Below are 20,390 nucleotides of genomic sequence, written 5' to 3' on the forward strand. Positions count from 1 at the left end.
TTACACTTTTTATATTATACAAGACAAGATGAAATGCATAAGACATTTTTGGGTGGGGTTTTTTTTTATCGAAAAAAGACTACTAAAGTATAACCTAATGAATTGACATCTAAAATTTGCATAATAGCACAGTTTAGCTTCGTGAAGACTTGCTTCTACTTTTATACGACAGTTGTTAATTATTGATAGTTGTATTTTTAAACTTTTTTTTAAACTCCCAAAACAACTATTATAACACACACACACACACACACACACAAGCACTTAAAGGAATATGTCGAAGCAGACGTTGTAACACGCATACACATGGCCTCACTCTGAAAATAAGCCGAGTCATTAAAAATTCAAGTCACTTGTGTGCATGTGTGTGTGTGTCTGTGTGTGCGTGCGCGCACGTGCACGTGCATGTGTGCGTGCCAGGCTTGGCGTGGCAAAGAGAGGGCACACTCTCTACCTTGGCCATTCACCTCTCTTCCTTCTCTCAGTTTGTCCTTTTTCTTCTCTATCACAAATGCACACTCCCAAGATGTTGCTTTTAAAGCATCCATTTCAGAAGTTTTTGAACCATGTCGCAGTTACGGCCAAAATCACAGTTGTGGGCGTATTGTATAACTTAAGTTCACAGTTCTGTTCACATCATATACAGCCAATAAACAAAATGTAAAAAAAAACAAATACTTTTCTTTTGTGTTAATGGGAATAGGTGTAATGACATTTGAAATAAAACTGCAACATTTTACGTCTTTTCAATATATTTTATTTTTCTTTTTTAAGAAAGGTGCTACCACCCTAATGTGTCTTCTTTTTAGGAAAGGAAGGATGCAAACAAGGGCAACATTAAAATGTGTGACTCATTAGAATACTTAAATTGCCCAACGTACTTTTACGTTTTTGGAAAATGAGAGATTTTTCAAATATACAATATATTTCATGCGCAAAATCTCATAGTTGCCTAAGTATATTAGAATGATTTCTGAAAATGAGTGTAAAATATTTTAGGTTAGCCTAATTACTTAGTTGGGAGGAAAAGTGTGTTTTTCTAATGTAAAGTATTACGTTATCCTAATGGCATTGTTGAGTAAAATTTGAACATTTACAGTACACATGAAAAAAAAAAAAAAATTTTGCCAACAAGAATAGTCCAGTTGCCTTGATTCCAACTTTGCGGATTACAATAACCTAAATAAATTTAAATAAAATAACATTATTTTATTTTACTCCCAGCTACATCAGAAAATTGCTTTTGATACTTATTTCAGCAAATGCCAGCTACTTTAGCCATTTTCTACAAAGTTACTTTTAGTTATTTTCTGTTCAAGTAACGTCTAGTTTTGATCAAGTATTGCTTTCAGCTACTTTATAAAACTATATGTTCTTCTGTGTGGACACCCCCGAATCAGCATCCACCCTCCCCACGCCCCCAACTATCTGGCCCGCGAGCCCTGAATTTGTCACCTATGCAGTAACGCATGCACGGTTGCCCCGTGTCACTTCCTGTTTATATTGACAGGAGCTTTCCCCATTAAAGTCACCATCCATCATCCTCTAGGCTGCTGACACAATTGCATCGTCTGGTGTCAATTATTGAAATGTCTTTTTTTTTTTTTTTTCTCCCCCACCTCCTGTTTGGCTCTGCCTCCACCTATTTTTCTATTTATATGCATGTGTGTGTGTTTGTGTGTGGGTGTGTACGCGTGTGTGTGTGCGCGCTTGTGTGTGTGGTCACCGAGGAGAGCTGTAATTGAACCCATTTGCCGCTTAGTGCCGGGTGCGATGGAACCTCGCCTGTTTTGTGTTCCTCTGAGCCATTTTGTTGTTTCTCACACACACGCACACACACAGAGGAGAGGATCCTGTGTTACGCAGCCTGACTACAGATTTACGCGTTTGTCTCGTAGCCATGAGTGATGGTCACTGCACGGCGTCCAATCTTCTGACACTCCGCTGCTTGCAACAACATCAAGTGTGATTTACTGGCCTGTTCACTCCGATGCAGGAACGTCGCGGGCCATTGGGAGTAATTAATTCCAACTTTTTTAAAGCACTTGAAAGCATCTTTTTTAAGCGGCTCTCTCTGAGCAGGTGAAAAAAAAAAAAAAAAAGAAAACAAACTTAAAAGTCCAGGATACAGTTCAGCTTTTAAAAACGTGGGGAATGTCGGACTTAGGTCGTTAATTTTACAGGTGACTGTTATTGCTATATGTCATTGTGAACACTTTGTTGGCTGTGTGCAGCAAATGTAAATTTTTTAGTTTTATAAACTCGCACAATTTTGCTGGATCATGACAAAACAGGAAAAACAATCAAATAAAATAGATACAGTGCATGTAGTCATAACTCTGGTCAGCAGCAAGTTTAATCAGAGATGGCTTTCTGTGTCCCTAAATGTATTTTTTATGTTAACTTCAAAAAATGTTTGTCCTTATTTTTACTAGCACATCAGGTTTTTGAGATTTTATTTATTTGTATTTATAAAAAGCTTGCGCAGTACAGATTTTCCCATGTGTTGTAGTTTATAGCTATGACGTTTCAGAAAAAAAATCCACCTGTTGCTGAACCTAACCTGTAATTCATAAATACTACTAAATATATTATTATATGAGCAGTACGTATTAATTTGTTGTTATTATAGAAACAGATTTGGAATTAGTGAAAAAAATTCATCTAGAAAAGTTCACTTGCATTTCTGATTAAACATTTTGTAAAAATTTGTTGATTAGAGTAATTTAGAGTAAGATAGAATTTAAATTGAATGTAGAATTTTAAATACATACTTTTGTATGTATTTAAAATTCTACATACATCAAATGTGAATTTAAATGTAAAAAAAAACTGGCATAGTTAAAAGATTTGAATAAACTGTCAACCCAAAAAAAAATAATGGCACAATTTAGCTTATTGAAGACTTGTTGCTACTTTTTTATTTTTATTTATTTTCCCAAGTTGCTACTTTTACTCTAGTGATAAAAGCAAATATGGTGCGAAGTATGTGTACATTTAATGGCTTAATAAATGCTTTGAAAATGTATAGATTATGTATTATCACCATATATACATTTATATATATATATATATATATATATATATATATATATATATATATATATATATATATATATATATATATATATAAATATTGTAATATTTACAAAGTAAATACGATTTGTGTCATTTCTTGGGGATATGAAAAAAATAAAGAAATACAGGCCTCTCTCATAACAAATGCTTACGAATTTGCATGTGTATTTTACATGCATTGCAAAAACATTTAAATTTAATAGAATTGTTATTAAGTACAATTGTACAAATAAAGGCTTTATTATACATGCTTGATGTCATTGTAGTATCTCCCAAAAAATTTAATATCAAATTGACTATTCATATTCTCTCTTTGTTTTTCTTTTTTCAGGGCCAAATGCGGAGGAACCAATCCAGTGAGTATTTTCACCTCCTCGTATCGCCCATAACACACACACACACACACACACACACACACCCCAACCCCTGAGTGCCTTTTTACTGGCCCCTTGTTTTTCAAAGAAGTTGTTCAGAAAACCGAGCCAAGAGCAACACTTCCTGGGGGAAAAAGCAAATAGCTGTTCTTTTCCCGGGAACGCCAGCGACAGCGTTTGTTTGCCTCCCGACGGCGCGTGAGGGAGATTAATTGCCTAATTGGCCACTTGTATTTTAACATGTCACAAATAATCCCTTGCCGTTTTCTGCTCCCAGATGGGTTTTCTGTCTTTGCTCCGGCGGGTCCCGCTGCAAAAACACCCGCTATCAATCTGCAAAGTTTTTTATATATAAATATATATATATATATATATATATATATATATATATATATATATATATATGTATGTATATATGTGTATATATGTATATATATGTATATATGTATATATATGTATATGTGTATATATATATATATACATGTATATAGTCCGCAAGGTTATGTTTTGATTAGCTGATCTTTTGAGCAGCTATTCGTCAAAGGAAACACATCTATGATGTAATTAATATCATCCAAAAATAAACAGCACATTTTCTGTCTGTGTCCATTTATAATGTCAAACCAATTTGCATGCATTTGTTCATTGATTTTCTTTGAGACAATTCAAATGTGAGTGAGCTCATCTGTTCCACACTATCCACAATTGATCGTCAGAGCTGGTTTGGTTGAGAGTTAATACGGATCAATTCAGTCTCTTAATAGTTGCCAGGCAGTCTGGTACCCAGCAATCTGGATTGGTCGGCAGTCAATCTGGATTAGTAAACAGTCAAACTGGACTAGTTTTCAGTTAATCTGGATCCAATCAAATCAGATTGGTTGCTAGGTGATCTGGATCCAATTGATCTGAGTTGTTCACCAGTCAATGGTGGTTAGGTCAGAAGTTAAAATGGATTGATGTCCAGTTAGTCTTGTTCGTGAGTCAATCTGGATCCAGGTAATCCGGATCCGTTGCCAGGCGACCTGGATCCATTCAATCTGGATTGGAAGCCATTTTTACATTTTTATCTGTACAAGCAATTTTTTGGAAAAACTTAAGGTGTATTGATAATTATCGAATGTAAAAAACAAAAACAATAAACAACACTTCTTTATGTTGCACTGAAAAGCAAAATACAAAATACAAAGTAATCCTGTGGTGCTCCCTGATCTGAGGTCTCACAGGTTATACCATCATCTGGTTTGATGCCATTTCCTCTCCCAAACATTTCACGGGCGTTTCGCGAGGCAGATTTGCGTTTCTTTTTTTAATTTGATTATTTTTTTAATAGCACTTACTGACGTTGTCGCTGTGCATACGCTCAGGGTTCAAGGAAGCATCCATGTTAGGCTCCCAAACTCAGAGTGAGTATCTGTTCACTGCAGGCCCCCCAACCTTCAATGGCTGCTCAAACAACCCCCACAAACAACCCCCACACCGCCCCCTCCCCACTCACCTACACGGCTTACGTGACTCGCGACTTCCAAATGTTTGTGTGTGCTTCGAATATTTTAGGATGGATTTACACTGCATGCTTCACGAGACACTGTTGCTTAACAAATATGAGGTAAATGTGCTCGTTGGCGTAAATATGGTCCAATAAACTTAATGATGTGCATATGATTATAAATACAGCTGTATTGACATGAAATGTGATGAAATACGAAGTGGTGTATAAACAGATACAGTAAATATGGTACAGTAGAAATGTATACATAAATATGGCACTTTACACTTAAAGATGCAAATGTGATTCATTAGAGATGCATAGATGTAAATATGGCACATTTGAGGTGTACACACACAAATATGAATACTGTATGGTACGATGCAGTGTAAATCCAGCCTTATTTTGCTGCAGTTTCAGACTTTAAACAGTGGCGGCAAGTCTAATTCCAGCCGCCCCTGTTAGAAAGTGTATTTATCACAGAGCCACCCGGTGTTTTTAATGACAATCAATGAGAAGTGTCCTTTTATTGATTTTTGCTGACTTTTAACAGCAGATGGTGGCAGTTTACTTGTTGGTGTGGTGAAGGTGCGATTAAACTTCAAAACACTCCTTGTGTGACAATTGGTTGGTCGGGCAAACCGGTAGCACTCCACCACTGAATGTTGATGATGTTTTCCTCCCCGCAGGTGACGAGCTGGCCAAAGCGCGGGTGCCGGCTTCATATGAGTGAGTCAAAAAAAATTCTCGCATTCTTTACTTCTTGGAGGCATGGCCAAACTATTGAGCCCATGGCCCACATTTAATTGGATGGGCCATTTTAGACATAGACGAGGTTAAAAAAAAAAGAGTTCAAATGTGTCGGTGGGTTTGTGGAAGAAAATGAGCACCAATCATCCTGGGGCTCATTTGAGAACCACCCCAAAATTCTTATGTGCACACACCCATTTTAATTATTTTTATTAAAAATTTAAAAAAAAAGCCTTTTTCCATTTTTGCATTTTATGTACCATTTTTAAAATCATTTATTCATTCAATTATTGATTAACCAATTACTTTGTATTTTTTTAATTTATGCTATTAATTAACATAGTTAATTATTTGTTACTCATATTTGTATATTTTTAGAACATTTTTATTTTAACAAAATCATAGTTTATTTTGAATGTTATTTGCAATTAAGTTAATTAACTAAAAATTATAATAGATACAAGAAATGTGTTTGTTATTGATACTTATACTTGTCATTTACAAAAACAATCAACAAATTATTGAATACAAAAAAAAACTAAAAAGGAATTTTAAAATGTTTAAACCAGTGCAACCAATTTTACACAACCCCTGCTAATGTAAACGCCCAGTGGGCGGCATTAAAGAATGGAGTTTATTTAGTCATTTAGCCAGTCGGTCTTTGGCCAAAACTGTTCTAATGACAGTTTTTCTCTGGCGCGTGTGACGCAGACTGACTAACAACGACCTCCTGTCCCTGGATCCGCTCGGCCCGTTCCTGACCGCAACTTCCTCTCAACCGGTGTCAACGTCCACAGGTATCCAAACATTTCAAAATTGTGTGTATGTCCATCTAGTAGTGTTTCCCTGTCGGGACTTCCCCGCTTCACCCCACTATTTGATGTCATGAAATTAAAACGTCCCTTTCTCTTCTTTTCAATCACTTCCCCTTTTCCATCCACACGTATGATATCTAAGCTCACTTTGTGACTGGGACGGGCCTTTCCGTGCCGTGTTTATAGAAGCGTGACATTCATGCTGACCCGCCGCCTAAACTTAGCTGTAATCCAGCGTTAATTGGCACCTCGTCGGGGTCGAGCGGGTCGCCCGTGAAAGCCCCCTGGCACGTATGTTGTCAAACACCGTCTCGTTACTGTCAAAGCTTCAAAGTCAAAAAGAGCATCGCACGATTATGTCTGCAGAATTCTCGCCAGACTCATTTCATTTATTTATTATTCCTTTTCCTTTTTGTTGATTTAAGTCAATCCGTATTTTTGGATGTATTTGTGTGCTTGCATTCATCAGACCTTGCCTGTATTGTCCTCTCTTCTCCATCTTTTCTGACACGAGAATCACAAGCCACGACAGGTAAAAAAAAGCCCACGCCCCACCAAAAATGTGTTTTGTTTTATTTATCGTTTCAGCTTTGATTATTGTCAACATCGCATGTTCATTTAACTTTTTTAGTCTGATAAGGCAGCATTTTAAAAATAATGTATCATAAAATGAGATAAAAGGAGAAAACTGAATCACTGCATATAGGTGAGTTTTCAGGAATAACTGGAGATCGGTTCTTACAATTCTGACCGGGAAGTTTTTCATAGAATAATAGGTTCCAAGAAAATGCGGTGAGATGTTTTTCAGCGAATAACAGATGATGGGTTCCAAGAAATGCAGCTGAGGGAGTTTTGAGAAAATACCAGAGGATATGTTCTATAAACAAATGTACAAATAGGTGAGTTTTTAGGAAATAAAGGAGGTTAGGTTCCCAACACAAAATATTCAGGGGGCTACTTTGAAGTGATTTTCGTGACTCATGTGGCATTGTAGTGCCAAAGAGCTATATTGAAGTGTCTATATTTAGACAGAAGTAGTGCTTTGCCGCAATCTTGTGTCTTTTCAATGCCAAGAAACTATGTAAGTAACTATACTAAGTATAACTACTAACTAACTAATTATACCTACTAGGAAGTGGGAACTCTAGTCAAGGTGGAAGGATTAAGTCAGTGTTAGCATAAATCCTTGAAATTTCACGCACATGGGGGTGGGGGGTTGGGGGGTGAGGCAAATACCGACTACAGCATTCAAACTTTATTTGGGTCTGTTTTTCCTCAGCTTTAAATGGGGACCTTGGTGAAGGTGTAGGGAGTTATGAACAGTTCCAAATAGCCAGTCAGTGTTAGCCCCAAATCTTCAGGCTTCTGCTAGAAGCAGAAAGATAAATGTCAGGAATAGCATGCTAGAACATCTGAACTTTATTTGAGGCTAATCCAAGGCACTTGAAATGGTGGCAGGTGTGTGTTGGCTCCCAATTAACATGAGTTTGATACGGTTAATTCTGAACACAGCCACATCCCCGTGCGCACTTATGCAAACACATTTAACCTATTTTTACATTCCTTTTTTTTTCATTTGAAAAGGTTTTCAAATGATTCATCTTGATCTCATTTTATATCACAAAAAAGTGTTCGAGCAGGGGTGTTTAGACTTTTTATATCCACTGTATTTTGTGCTTTGGACTGCTGTCACTCAAAAAGCTTCAGCGGAGACCTCGCCGGCCCCCGTGCGCTCGCCCCCTCTGGGCGAGCAGTCCAAAGACGTATCGTCGTCCCCATCGTCTCTCTGGGACTCGCCGGAAACCCCTTTCCAAGCGCTTCGGCCGCCGCCCGTCCGGACCCACAGCGCCCCCGTCACGCTGCCGCCTGAACCGGCCGACCGCCTCCGCAGCTCAACGGGCAGCGGCGATGACTCCCTCTCCTCCGTGTCGTGGGCCCAGAGCCAGTGGATCGCCTTCGGGGACAATATGGCTGGCGTGTGCCGGCCGCCCGGTAGGGTGAGCCGCTTCCTGTCGGATGACTCAGCTGACGCGTACGGAAAAGCTGCCCAAGGGTTTTCGGACACATTCTTGGTGTTGAGCGATGGGGCTGCGCAAATATTGCCGGGTAATGTTTGCGACAGATGCTGGAGTTTGGACTGCATGCTTGCTGTTTATTTATTTTGGGGTTTTTTGCTTGGTGTTTTATTTATTTTTTTCTAACTTAACTGTTGTGTGTTTTTTTTTTTTTTAAATTGTAGTTTTCAGACTGTGAATTTTGTTTTTTAATAGCCTATTTTTCCTATTTTAATCTTGTTTTATAAAATGTACTTTATTTGTTGTGTTTTTAGATTTGTTTTTATATAAATGTTTTTGAAAAACTGATTGTTTTTATTTTGTTTGATTTTCTTTTAACTATGTGAGTCTTATTTATTGAATGTATATTTTGACTCTTTTTCTTCTTTTGGTTAGGTTTTGTGTTTTAGATTTTAGATTTATTATACTCATTATAGTCCCTCACGGGGAAATTCCAAAGTTGTAATTTTACTAATTCTGTTTATTTTAATTCATTACCTTATTTCTTTTCTTTTTAATTTTTTTTTACATTTTTTTAAATTTAGTTTACTCACTCTTTTCCTGTATTTTTTATTTAGTATATTTCATTGCGTATTTTTTTTATTTTCTCTATTGACTTGTGACCAATTTTTCTTTTTTGTGTTTTATTTATTTTTACTCATTTGTTTTACTTACCTGTTCTTTTAAATTATTTAGTTTTATTGAATTTCCCAGTTTATTTATTACTTTGACTTGCTGCCTGTTTTGTATTGAAGCATCATTTTTTTCTTTGCTGTGTGTTCTATGAATGCATTTGTGTATTTTGGACCAGTTGCCTGTTTTTCTTGTTTGCGTGTTGAATCTATTTGGAATGGGTTTCATTTGAGTTTTCTCTTGAGATGCAATTAATGAGTTGGCCTCGCAGAAAATCTCCGCATTGCATTCTTGCCACTAATCCCCATCTTCCATTTTGCCTTGCGTAGTGCCCAACCGTCCGACAACCCCTCTGACGGCGGGCGCGCTGGTGCCGCCGCCCCGTCCCTCCTCCAGGCCCAAACTCCCCACGGGTAAACTCAGTGGCATCAACGAAATTGTGAGTAGAAATAAAACGGTTAAAATGTCGGCAAGTTTGTCGCTGGTGTGATGACGTTTATTTACCCCCCCACCAGGCGAGACCCTTTAGTCCACCTAAGGCGCCCGGCGCCAGTCCGCCCCCCGCCGCGCCACTGGCCCGTGCCGAGAGCTCGTCGTCGCTGTCCTCCAACGCCTCGCTCAGCGCCGCAAACACGCCCACTGTCGGTATGGAGGACGCTTTTTTTCATGTCAACGCCGCTTTGTCCTATGGACCTGAAGGCACCGTTACTCTTTCACTCTTTCCTGTGTTCCATTGATTCCTGCTTTCTTACATTCCTATTTTTTCTGTTTGCTTTCCTTCTTTGCCTCTTTGCCATCTATTTCCTATTTCATTTGTACATTCCGTCCTTTCTTTCTTTCCTTCGTTCCTTCATCCATTCTTTCCATTATCTGTCCTTCATCTTTCCTTTTGGCTCTATCATCCATCCCTTCGTTTCTTCTTCATCTTTTATTTCCTTCATCGATCCCCCTTCCCTTATTTATTCTTCATCCATGTCTTTCTCTGTAATCTATCAATACTTTTCTTTCTTTTCTTTCCTTCCTGCATCCATCCCTCTTATTTTTGTACCGTTTTATTCATCCCTCTTCCCGCATCCCTTCTTTTCATCTCCTTCATCTCTTTCCCCTCTCTGTCCTTGTCTTTTCCTTATCCATTGCTTTATTTTTCTTTTTTCCATTCATTATCCATCCCATCCCCCTTCTCTGCTTTTATGTTCTCATTCTCTTCATTCATGCCTTTCCCTCCTCCATCCATTCCCTCTTACATTCACCCATCTCTTCTTTTCTTAAACTCTTTCCTTCATCCACCCCTTGCTACCTTCCTACTTTCTTCATTCATCCCCACCTTCGCTCCTTCCCTCCGTCGTCCTTCGCTCCCTCTCTTCCTTGTTTCCCAGGACCTGATCACATTGTTCCCGTTCATGTGTGGGAAGTGTCCTCTTCTCCTTCCTCTTGTTTTTCGTCTTTCTTCCCTCTCAGTCAAAGTGAGTTTCTCGTTGCCAAAACGTCCTCTTCTACTGTCACACTTTGCAATTCATTAGCCAAACCCAAATGCATATATGCAACAAATTCAGGGGAATAGTTTGTCATTTTTAAAGTCTCGCAGGGCCTTGATACAAAACTCTGTATAGTGTGCATTTGTCAGTTAGTCCTCACATTTGTGTCCTCCTTTGCTTCTTTCGATTAAAGAAGACGACATGTTTGTCTCCAAGCTGCCAACCTTTGAGAGGCGATGTGAAACACCAGCAGGTATCCGGGAAGGCGCTCATAATCTGCTTTTCTGTGAATAGTTGGAACTTTGTTGCCTGCTCTCTCACTCACTTTAACAGCATCCACTACTAATTTGTGCTTGTGCCAAAGTAACAAAAAGACTTGTTTGCATCCCAACGTCCTATCAGAAAGCAGCCTCCGCTCAAACGTTGGTTTGAACATGAATGCTGCTAATCGGGCTGGCCGATTTATGTACGAAGCACATCATCACTGATGTGCACTGTTTACTCTAACAACGTGGTTAACAAAAGCAGGGTCACTGTTGACTACAAAAATGCTTTAGTTTGGTTAAATTGGCGACGAGTGTGATTAAAATTAATTAATCGATGATGTCACAGGTATTTTTTTCAACGAGCCCCTCAGTTTTATCTGCCCTGTTTCACGTAGACAGATTTGACAGGCATTAAAACACATTGATTCACTTTTGTGTTGATTGTAGTTGTTGTATTTTGTGCAAGTGCTGCTGCGCATGTTTCTCTTCAACAAACCACCCGGTCTTGTATTCCAAAGGGAGTCGAAAATCCCTGTAAATTCGCCGATTAGAAGACGAGCTGCCAAAAACGTGCAATTAGGTGATGTGGAGTAGTAAAGTCGATGAGTCACCTTATTGGTTCAACAACTGCTAATATATGGAATTAGTTTCTCAATATGCAGGAAAACATGCTTAAATTGAGCATTTGCTTGTATAGGAGTGATAACTTTTTTTCTTCCAGATAAATTTACTCAGCAACAGTAAAATCTCAATAACACACTATAATACAGTGGGATTTAAAAAAAAATGCTTAATGCTATTGAAGTGCCCATACACAAAAACATGATGCCAATTTTTTTCATGAAAAAAATTCCAAGCATAAAATGTAATAGGATCTAATTATGGGAAAATGTGTTTAATAGAAAAAAAAATCTGCGATATAGTGGGACTGTGATAGATGAGCCACCAAATAGTGGGGATTGCTATATGTATAAAGAGAAATATATTAGTTGCTATAAAAGGTTTTAAAGCTTTTTTGCGGGTGGGGGTATAAAACAGTAAAACAATGCCGAGTCGAAAGCTTGTGTTTTAAGATGAGTTTTAGAGGTGGATAATGTCATAGCTATTTGTATATAAGTGAAGCGGGAAAAAAACAATGAATCAAAAATTGTTTTTTGTGGGGCAAAACTTTTAAGATTTCACTTTAAGCGCATATCGCCCAGCCCTTGTTCCTAACATGAAGCTTCTTTGTCATGTGAGTTTTTCCCAAATGAAGCCATCCTCTAAAGTCTGACCTGCGGCTCAGTCGATATTCAGCCAAGCCCTGCGCTCCTCACCCTTCTCATGATCTTTATCCTGATCTTTATCCAGGCACGTCCCGCGGTCCCAGTCCTGTGACGCTGGCGTCCCAGGATGCTTTGCCCATCGCCGTGGCCTTCACAGAGTCTGTTAATGCCTACTTCAAAGGCGCCGACCCCACCAAGTGAGTCTCACGCGCACGACACGCATTCACTTCGTCCTCCAACCAGGCCTTCATTCCTTCCTTCATCCGTCTGCTCCTTCTGTCCTTCATCAATATGTACCTACCTTTCAACTTTCATTATCCATTCCTTCCGTTCTTTATCCATCCTTGACTTACTTCCATCATTCCATCTGTTGTTCCTTTTCTTTTTCACTTCATACACCCAGCCATCGCTTTTTCCCTTCCTTTTAGAGGTACAACAATTAATTGACAACTAACCAATTATCAAAATAATCGATCATTCAGATTCTCAAAGTCTTCGGAATTTCAGCTTCTGATAAAAAAAAATAATCCTCGATTTCTGTTGTCCACCATGATAGCAAACTGATTATCTTTGTGTTGAATCAAAATAAAATGTTTTATTTTATTTTGGAAAACAAGGAAGACAAGGATTTTGTCTATTTTTTTTACATGTTACGGACCAAACCAGTTACTAATAATTAATTTGTTTTCTGCTCTTTTAATTTAAAGTAATATCCTGTTTTTTTTTAATAAAGTACAGAAAACGAAACATTTTAAGTCCGATTCATCAAATAGATTAATCCATTATTAAAATAATTGTTAGTTACAGCCTTACTTCCTTTTTTCATCATTCCCATCGTCTTTCCTTCATAGATCCCTCTTTTCCTTACTTTGCTTTCCACTTTCCCTCATCCCCTCATTCATTCCTCCGTTCCTCCCATCTTTTTCATCCAAGCTTCCTTCTTCCCTTCATCCGTCCCCTTCATTCTTCTTTCTGTTTTCATACCTTTCTTCCTTCTTTACAACCTTCTTTCTTTCAAACATTCCTTTCTTCCCTTCTTTCCTTCATCCATCACTTTCTTCCTTTTCTTCACCCATCCTCTTTTCCATCCTTGACTTCATCTATCCCTCCTTACCTTCCTTCCGTCTTTCCTCCACATTTCCACCATGCATCCTGATCCTCCGCCTTTCCTTTCCATCAACCAAAACAGAGTGACAACAGTGAGTTTTAGCGTGTGTGCGCGTGTAAGCTACATGGTGCACATGATAGTTGTGGGCAGAGGCAAACGTTAGGTGTTTTACTGGCTCACTGCTGCTAAATTGAAGTTGAAGAAGGCTTATTTAGTCAAGGATTAGCCAATGGAACATTTCACAAGTAATACAAGCAGAGGGCCCAACCCGAACCATCCCCCTTTATATCGCCCTCTGTTTGGAAATTGGAGCTGAATGTGAGTCGAGGTATTTATACACTGTAGCTATACTGCATGCATAATGTAGTGAGACAGGGAGACCCCAGGGAAGTCAGTGTAAAGTCCAAACAGATTTTGGGGTACTAGGTCATTACTTGCATATGATGGTGTTTTTTTGTCTCTAAAAACAATCTGGTCTATTATCACACTACTGGTGGAAACAGGCATTGCGAGTCTGTCAAAGATAATGCTACAATTCCGCGACGGCAAAGTTTCACAGTTATCTTTTTTTCATTGCGGTATACACTTACTCACAGTCAGCATCCACCTCTGTCGCGCCTCTGATATGACCTCCAATGATGGAAAATTGCCAGGTTGATTTTGCAGCCTCAATCATCATCTGTGCCATGACATGGGCGGGGGGGAGGGGCGGATGCATCGGGTGGGGGAATTTGTGAATATTGAAAATAAAAAATTATATTGAAATCACAATTAATTTTTAAAAAGATCATTCGGTGATTTTAGAACTTTGCGTTTATTCAATTACCAAATCTAAGCTTTAACTATAACTTGAAAGAATAACCAGGAAATAAACTGGTGACAGAGTAAAATAATACATAGAAATAATAGCAATAAAAAAGAATAAAAATAATTACTGCTGTTTCTGCTGTGCCTGGCTTGGCCTCTTAGGGGCAGTGCCGTGCATGCATGGAGTACACACATGAAAGTAGCAAAATTGAAATTGAGCTATGTTAGTACTTTTGATATGCTTTTCCTGCCCGTATATGTTACTGCAGTGTTTGTGTGTGAATATTCATTATTTGAAGGAATATCACTCAAGGAACTCGCCTGTCCATGGGATGTTACATTGACTACTAGCATTAGCACTGGCGGTGTTTCTAAAACGAAGCATGTCATGCATTTGAATATACAATGTGTTTAATTGACCTTTTTCAGTGTTTTTCACGCGTTGTCCTCCAGGTGCATCGTGAAGATCACGGGCGACATGACGCTGTCATTCCCCTCAGGCATCATCAAGGTGTTCACGGGCAACCCTTCGCCCGCAGTGCTCACCTTCAAGTTGAAGAACACGAGCCGGCTGGAGCAGATCCTCCCCAACCAGCAGCTTCTCTTCAGGTAACCTTTTTTGGAAGCACGAGCGATGTTTTTAGCAACGATCCGGAGCGGAACGTGTACATGAGGGGAAATTGAATTAGCGGTCGGACCTGAACGTGTCATTAAGCTGTCAGGGAAATACTTTCCAGCAGACGTGTGTAGCCAGTGCGCGCCTGGAATAGCAAACAACGGCCAGCTTCATAGGCCGTCCGCTCCATTTAGCGCACGCTCCTGCTTGCGGTCAGGCTGCGTTTTACGGCGTGAAAAAAAAAAAAAAAGCTAAGTGTCTTATTGTGATGTAAAAATAGACCAATAGACAAGAAGTCATGAAGTTTTAAAAACAAAAAAAAAAAGCTAAACATGTATAAAGATATGATCCATACTGGTGAGAATATAAACGTGACAACTGTACATGAACTAAGACTATAACACAAAATGGAATGTGAACATCAGCAAAAATAGTCGGCGACATTTTTTGAAATTTTTTTTTTTACATGTACCAAGAAGTAGTGTGGAGCGACCACCAATACATGAACTACTACAAAACTCTAGTGTATATGCGTACAATACTTTGTATGAACGTGAATGTGAACAAAAAGCAGCAAAAATACTCAGTGGCATTGAATGTGACCACTACATAGATCAACAGATTATATTGTAACACATATATCTGTTGCACATTTTCTATTCCAGATTATTCCCACCTCATGGCCGCATTTAGTGAAGGAGAGGTCTTAAATTTGACTTGTTCTTGGATTTGAGTCATTCGCTTCCTGCTTTCACCTCGACTGGACTAATTGAATCAAACGGAATCCATGATTTAGTAGCTGGTAGAACACAATGGGAGGTTCACACACAAAGACGAGACAGGCAGAGATGTGAGGGAGGAATGAATAATTGAGTGGGCGATTATTCCTTTTACGCATGCAAGGCGTTCTGACTGTGTGTGTGTGCGCGCTTTGCCATCTCTTGTCGTGCAGCGATCCATCCCAGGGTGACTCGGAGTCCAAGGACTTCTGGTTCAACATGCAAGCGCTGACCGCCTACCTCAGGAAAGCCTCGGAGCAAAACCCCACCGCCTCCTACTACAACGTGGACATCCTCAAGTACCAGGTCAGTACTCACCACACCATAAACCACAGAGACCGTCACCATCATGAAACCAGGTGAGTTGAGTTGAGTGTGTATGAAAGGTTTGAGTGTAAAGCAACATGGCAGTAGTAGTAAATTTCCTTTCCTTTCCTTTCCAGCCTCCCAAAAAACAACTAACCAAATTTTTTGGTGAACACCAACCAAATTTTTGTGACATTTTGTTTAACGAGAAAATATGCATTTTACAAAAATGTAATTTATTAAAACGAAGTAATAGCATAATTTAGGAGAATATAAAGTATTAAATAGTTTGTGCATCATGATAATTCAATGGGCATTGTGCTGCACCTTCTGATGCGTGCATCTTGACCACCAGGGGGCAATGTTATAAATACAGTCTATACATAGATTTGATGATAAAACAGAAGAAGACCGTTGCAATTACATTGCAAAATTTTTGGATTCATTTTCCGCGGACATAAATAATAGAGTGAACCAGACTACCACACTTTGAGAATCTCTGGTTAAGAGCAAAAAAAAAAAGGCCAAAGAAAAAGCTAAACCGTACTTTTTGTTTACTGTGTGTGGTGTTGTGTCCAGGTACAGTCGGACGGCATCCGCTCCACACCGCTGAACCTTGCCGTGTACTGGAAGTGCGCGTCAGGCTCCACAGACCTGCGCGTGGACTACCGCTACAACCCGGACTCCATGGCGGCACCGGGGCCGCTTGGCAACCTGCAAATCCTGGTGCCCGTGGACGGAGGCGTCACCAGCATGCAGTCGCTGCCCGTTGCCCTCTGGTGGGACCACCACACACATGCATACACACACACTGAGACACACACACCCCAAAAAAAAAAACTGTAGGTTTGAAACTGGGTTCTCACTGCAGTCTGTGAGATGTGATTTGTGGTCCGCAAAATACTTGGCAATAATTTATATGTGATCATTTAGAAAAGTGCATACAAACAAATGAAATGGGGACTGGTGGGCAATAAAAGAAACATAGTAAACCAATTACCTTAGCGATGAAAAAACTAGCACGTAATACCTGTAATAATTTGCCTTTTGTTCTTCAAAAATGACTTTAGTCATGCAGGGATGTCAAATGTCACTGGACCCTAGTTTGAGAAACATAAACCCTTTAAGGGGTTTTCAATTTATTATTACTTTTTATTTATTTTTTTTTTTTGATGTTTCTGGTTTGGATTTCCTTGTGTCCTTTCAGGAACGCCGAGCAGAATAAATGCCTTTGGAAGCTGAGCGACATTTCGGAAAAATCTGAAAACGAAGGTGTGTCTTTTTTTGTTTGTTTTTTTTTATGTTGTTTTAGGGGTTTTTTTATACAGCGTTGCCTTGACTTAAGAACGTAACGTCGCTTGTGATGCAAAACATTCAGATCTCAAATCATTTTTCTGTTTTGAAATGAATGTAAATGCCATTAATTCGCTCCAGCACCCTAAAAACATGTATCATGAAAAACTCAGAGGTCAGGTCACTCGTAAGTCGAGGTAGCATTGCATTAGCTTTATGCCCGTTTGTCCTCCAACGTCTGGCACTAGCGTGATTGTTCGTGTTGTTTTTTGACAGGCGCCGGCTCCCTGCGCGCCAAGTTTGAGGTGTCCAACGGGCCGTCCAACCCGTCCACGCTGGCAGTTCAGTTCATGAGCGAGGGCAACACACTGTCGGGCGTTGACATGGAGCTGCAGGGTAGCGGCTACAGGCTGTCGCTCAGCAAGAAGAGGTTTGCCACAGGTAAGGCCCCTCATAAAAACAAAACAAAAACAACAACAAAATTATGTCATTGTTTTTGTGATCCAAAGTCATGTGGCAACAAATGTCACTTTGTCACAGTTCACTTGTAAAATAGTCAAAAATTAAGTTGCGACAAAACACTCCAATTAATGGTGCACATTAAAGCTGCAAGCACAATGCTGGTCTGTTACCATTTTGTCAGTATGTTCTCATATGATGATGCAATGAGCACAAAACCATTTTTTGTGCCGCTAAGAAAATTAATAACTAGATAAAAATGTGAGTACAACAGAACACAGCAAATAATGTATCATACTATAGTTGCTGTATGAACACTTAACAGATATGTAATTATTTTATCAGTACAGCCTCATACAAAGACCACCACCACAAAAACTTTTTTTCAGCGACTACTTTCACAGTTGGCTTGTAAAAAGGTGAAAAATGAAGTTGCAACAAAACATTCCAAGTTCAGATATCATATAGAAGCAGCTGAGGAACACTTTCCAGATATATGAATCGTTTGTCAATTTGTCTTCATGCGAACCGGAAAGGTGCCCAAAACCAGCCCTGCAGCTAATGTTACGGTTTGTGATTGTTGTGCCACTTGTGTTTTTCCCCTCAGGTCGCTATATGGCAGATTGCTGAGGCTGTTCATGGGGGGGAGGGAATGCCTTATCTTGCTTTAAACAAAAGTTTCCAGGACCCCCTGCTGCCGACGGAAATCACTACAATAAAGCAGCACTGAGTACTGAACACTGTTGAATGGAGAAATAAAAGCAACACAAAGGTGAGCTTTGGGGGACATGTGTAGCTTATGACGTCTTAAGTGACATTTTCAGGCTCTTTATAGTTAATGGATTTGTTGATCTCATCAGTGTATATTTGAAATCAGAAAAAGAGGAAGAAGAAAAAAAATAATGTGCACTAACAATCTTTTCAGCCACTCTTTTTTTTTTCATCGTGACTCCGCACACTGTGTAAATATTAACAGCTAAAAAAAATCGTAATGATCATTTTATTGCTTTTTAATTGTGGATGGCGTGCAATGAAGGAAGAGTCTGTCTCGTAGCACAAAAAGAGTGGGAAAAGAAAGGAAAGAAAAACAGGACCTCAGTGCCTCCTCGCAAAACTGTGCTAGTTTTTTTTTTAAACGCGCATTCGGGTTTCAGGGCTCTTTTGTCAATGTCCTTTTTAAATGTTTTTTAAAACAACTGTACAAGCGTTGCAATGCTTTAAAAATGCTCCAAATTAACACGTAGCCTTTCAACAAAACTTGAAGATTTGTTTTTGGTTTTTGTTTTTCTGCAACATTGTGCGTCCCCGTCAGCCAAGGAAAAAAAAACATGCCTGAACGTTAGCACCTCCTGTTGTTAGGATGCCGAAGGGAAGACGCCCGCAAAAAACGCAACTTGACGATTGCTTTTTCTCCTGCCCAGACACCTAAAATGGTTGCCTTATGGTCACAGGTGTCACATGATCTTTAGATTCTGATGAGAGCTAGCGTTGTCTGCCTTGGACAAAAAAAAAACCTGATCGGAATTTTGAACTGCCACTTATAGCAAGCTGGTTCTTGCTCGCCCTGAACAACAAAAAAAGTGTGTGGGGGGAGGGGGGGCACTATATTTACGAGCCTCCATCTTTGGTCACCTTTTCTTTATGTTTGTATTTAACAGATTTTCTTTTTTTAAGCAAATTTGTGTAAATGATTCTCATACATTGTACATTTTTTACAAGTATCAGCCACTTTTTTGTCTTTACGTAATGAATTCTCACTGTGACTGTATTAAATGTGTAATATATGAATATATACAAATATATGAATGACTACTTTAAGCTTGTTGTCATTTATTTCCTGTTTTGTTTATGCTTCTTTGTTAATGTTACGTCAGAAATTGGCCTAATAAGTTTGTTTACGAAACAGTAGCGTGTGATCACTGTGGTTCAATTTAATCACTGCCGCGCCCCCCCAAAAAATCATAAAATCATCTAAATGTGCCATTTATCTTTATCCAAAATGCAGTGATTTTTTTTTTCCCCGATTAAAATAAAAAAATAAAAATACAATTAAAAGTTGTGAACGAAAAGCCATGTCTGGCCAAACAAAAGTTTTTAGAACATTTTTTGCAGTGTTTAGCATTTGCATTGTTTTCAAAAAATAAAGACATTTTTGTTGGATTGCAAACGGACCAAAAAACAAGCTGCATTACATACATACATACATACATACATACATACATACATACATACATACATACATACACACACACGTCCAACAAAAAACATGGGTCGCTTAACGTTTGGAGTCTTTTTAACTTTCTCTGAAAAATAAGATAAAATGACTGTGGTTCTTCGGATGAAAACTCCCCCCCAAAAAAATTGCAATATTTTCTTGCTTTATGTAGCAGAGTGATGATTTGGACTCCTGCAGCCTTCCACACTAGGCCCCACCCTCCCTGTTAGAAATGTGAGCCCATCAGTATTGAGTCACATTTTTTTTGAAGAAGATGATCAGGCCTCCCAAGTGTGGTAATTTTTTTTTCCGGCCAAAGATTTGTGAGTGTCCATCGTATGCAACAACTGGTGGTCCGTATGACAACTCCTGTGTGAGAATTTTATGGAAATATTTTGACGGTATGCTCACATAGAATAAAATCCATTGTTGATACAACATTGTAGCTGAAAACAGACATTTTTCCAGTTTCACACTAAGCTAAGAGCACTACACTGCCTTCCTTCCCGATATTTGGACCGATGTCCGGGACCGGCTCTGAAAACCGCAAGTCGTTAATGTCTATTTAAAGAAGTCAACTTTGAACTTGGTTGTCTGGTGTCGATTTGACG

The 20,390-nt window shown here is 39.0% G+C and overlaps 1 protein-coding gene across 6 annotated transcripts in view; it reads left to right on the forward strand.

Moving 5' to 3' along the window:
* Nucleotides 1-19,382, forward strand: part of fcho2 (FCH and mu domain containing endocytic adaptor 2) — a 48,402-nt gene extending 29,020 nt beyond the window's left edge. The window contains exons 15-31 of one of the 6 annotated variants that reach the window (XM_086053919.1): nt 3,410-3,434; nt 4,817-4,855; nt 5,628-5,667; nt 6,400-6,485; nt 6,973-7,035; nt 8,205-8,609; nt 9,520-9,629; nt 9,706-9,835; nt 10,567-10,653; nt 10,859-10,918; nt 12,282-12,393; nt 14,565-14,720; nt 15,680-15,812; nt 16,392-16,591; nt 17,020-17,084; nt 17,382-17,546; nt 18,172-19,382. In XM_086053919.1, coding sequence (XP_085910045.1) covers nt 3,410-3,434; nt 4,817-4,855; nt 5,628-5,667; nt 6,400-6,485; nt 6,973-7,035; nt 8,205-8,609; nt 9,520-9,629; nt 9,706-9,835; nt 10,567-10,653; nt 10,859-10,918; nt 12,282-12,393; nt 14,565-14,720; nt 15,680-15,812; nt 16,392-16,591; nt 17,020-17,084; nt 17,382-17,546; nt 18,172-18,194 — 1,899 coding nt within the window. In that variant the 3' untranslated portion in view covers nt 18,195-19,382. Of the gene's footprint in view, nt 1-3,409; nt 3,435-4,816; nt 4,856-5,627; nt 5,668-6,399; nt 6,486-6,972; nt 7,036-8,204; nt 8,610-9,519; nt 9,630-9,705; nt 9,836-10,566; nt 10,654-10,858; nt 10,919-12,281; nt 12,394-14,540; nt 14,721-15,679; nt 15,813-16,391; nt 16,592-17,019; nt 17,085-17,381; nt 17,547-18,171 lie in introns of all 6 variants that reach the window. The other 5 variants (XM_086053920.1, XM_086053921.1, XM_086053922.1 and 2 more) reach the window with 5 other exon arrangements.
* The last annotated feature ends 1,008 nt before the right edge of the window (nt 19,383-20,390 follow it).

The sequence above is a fragment of the Filicampus tigris genome, chromosome 15 (assembly GCF_054856515.1).
Source record: "Filicampus tigris isolate MCC_2025a chromosome 15, RoL_Ftig_1.0, whole genome shotgun sequence".
NCBI lineage: Eukaryota > Metazoa > Chordata > Actinopteri > Syngnathiformes > Syngnathidae > Filicampus > Filicampus tigris.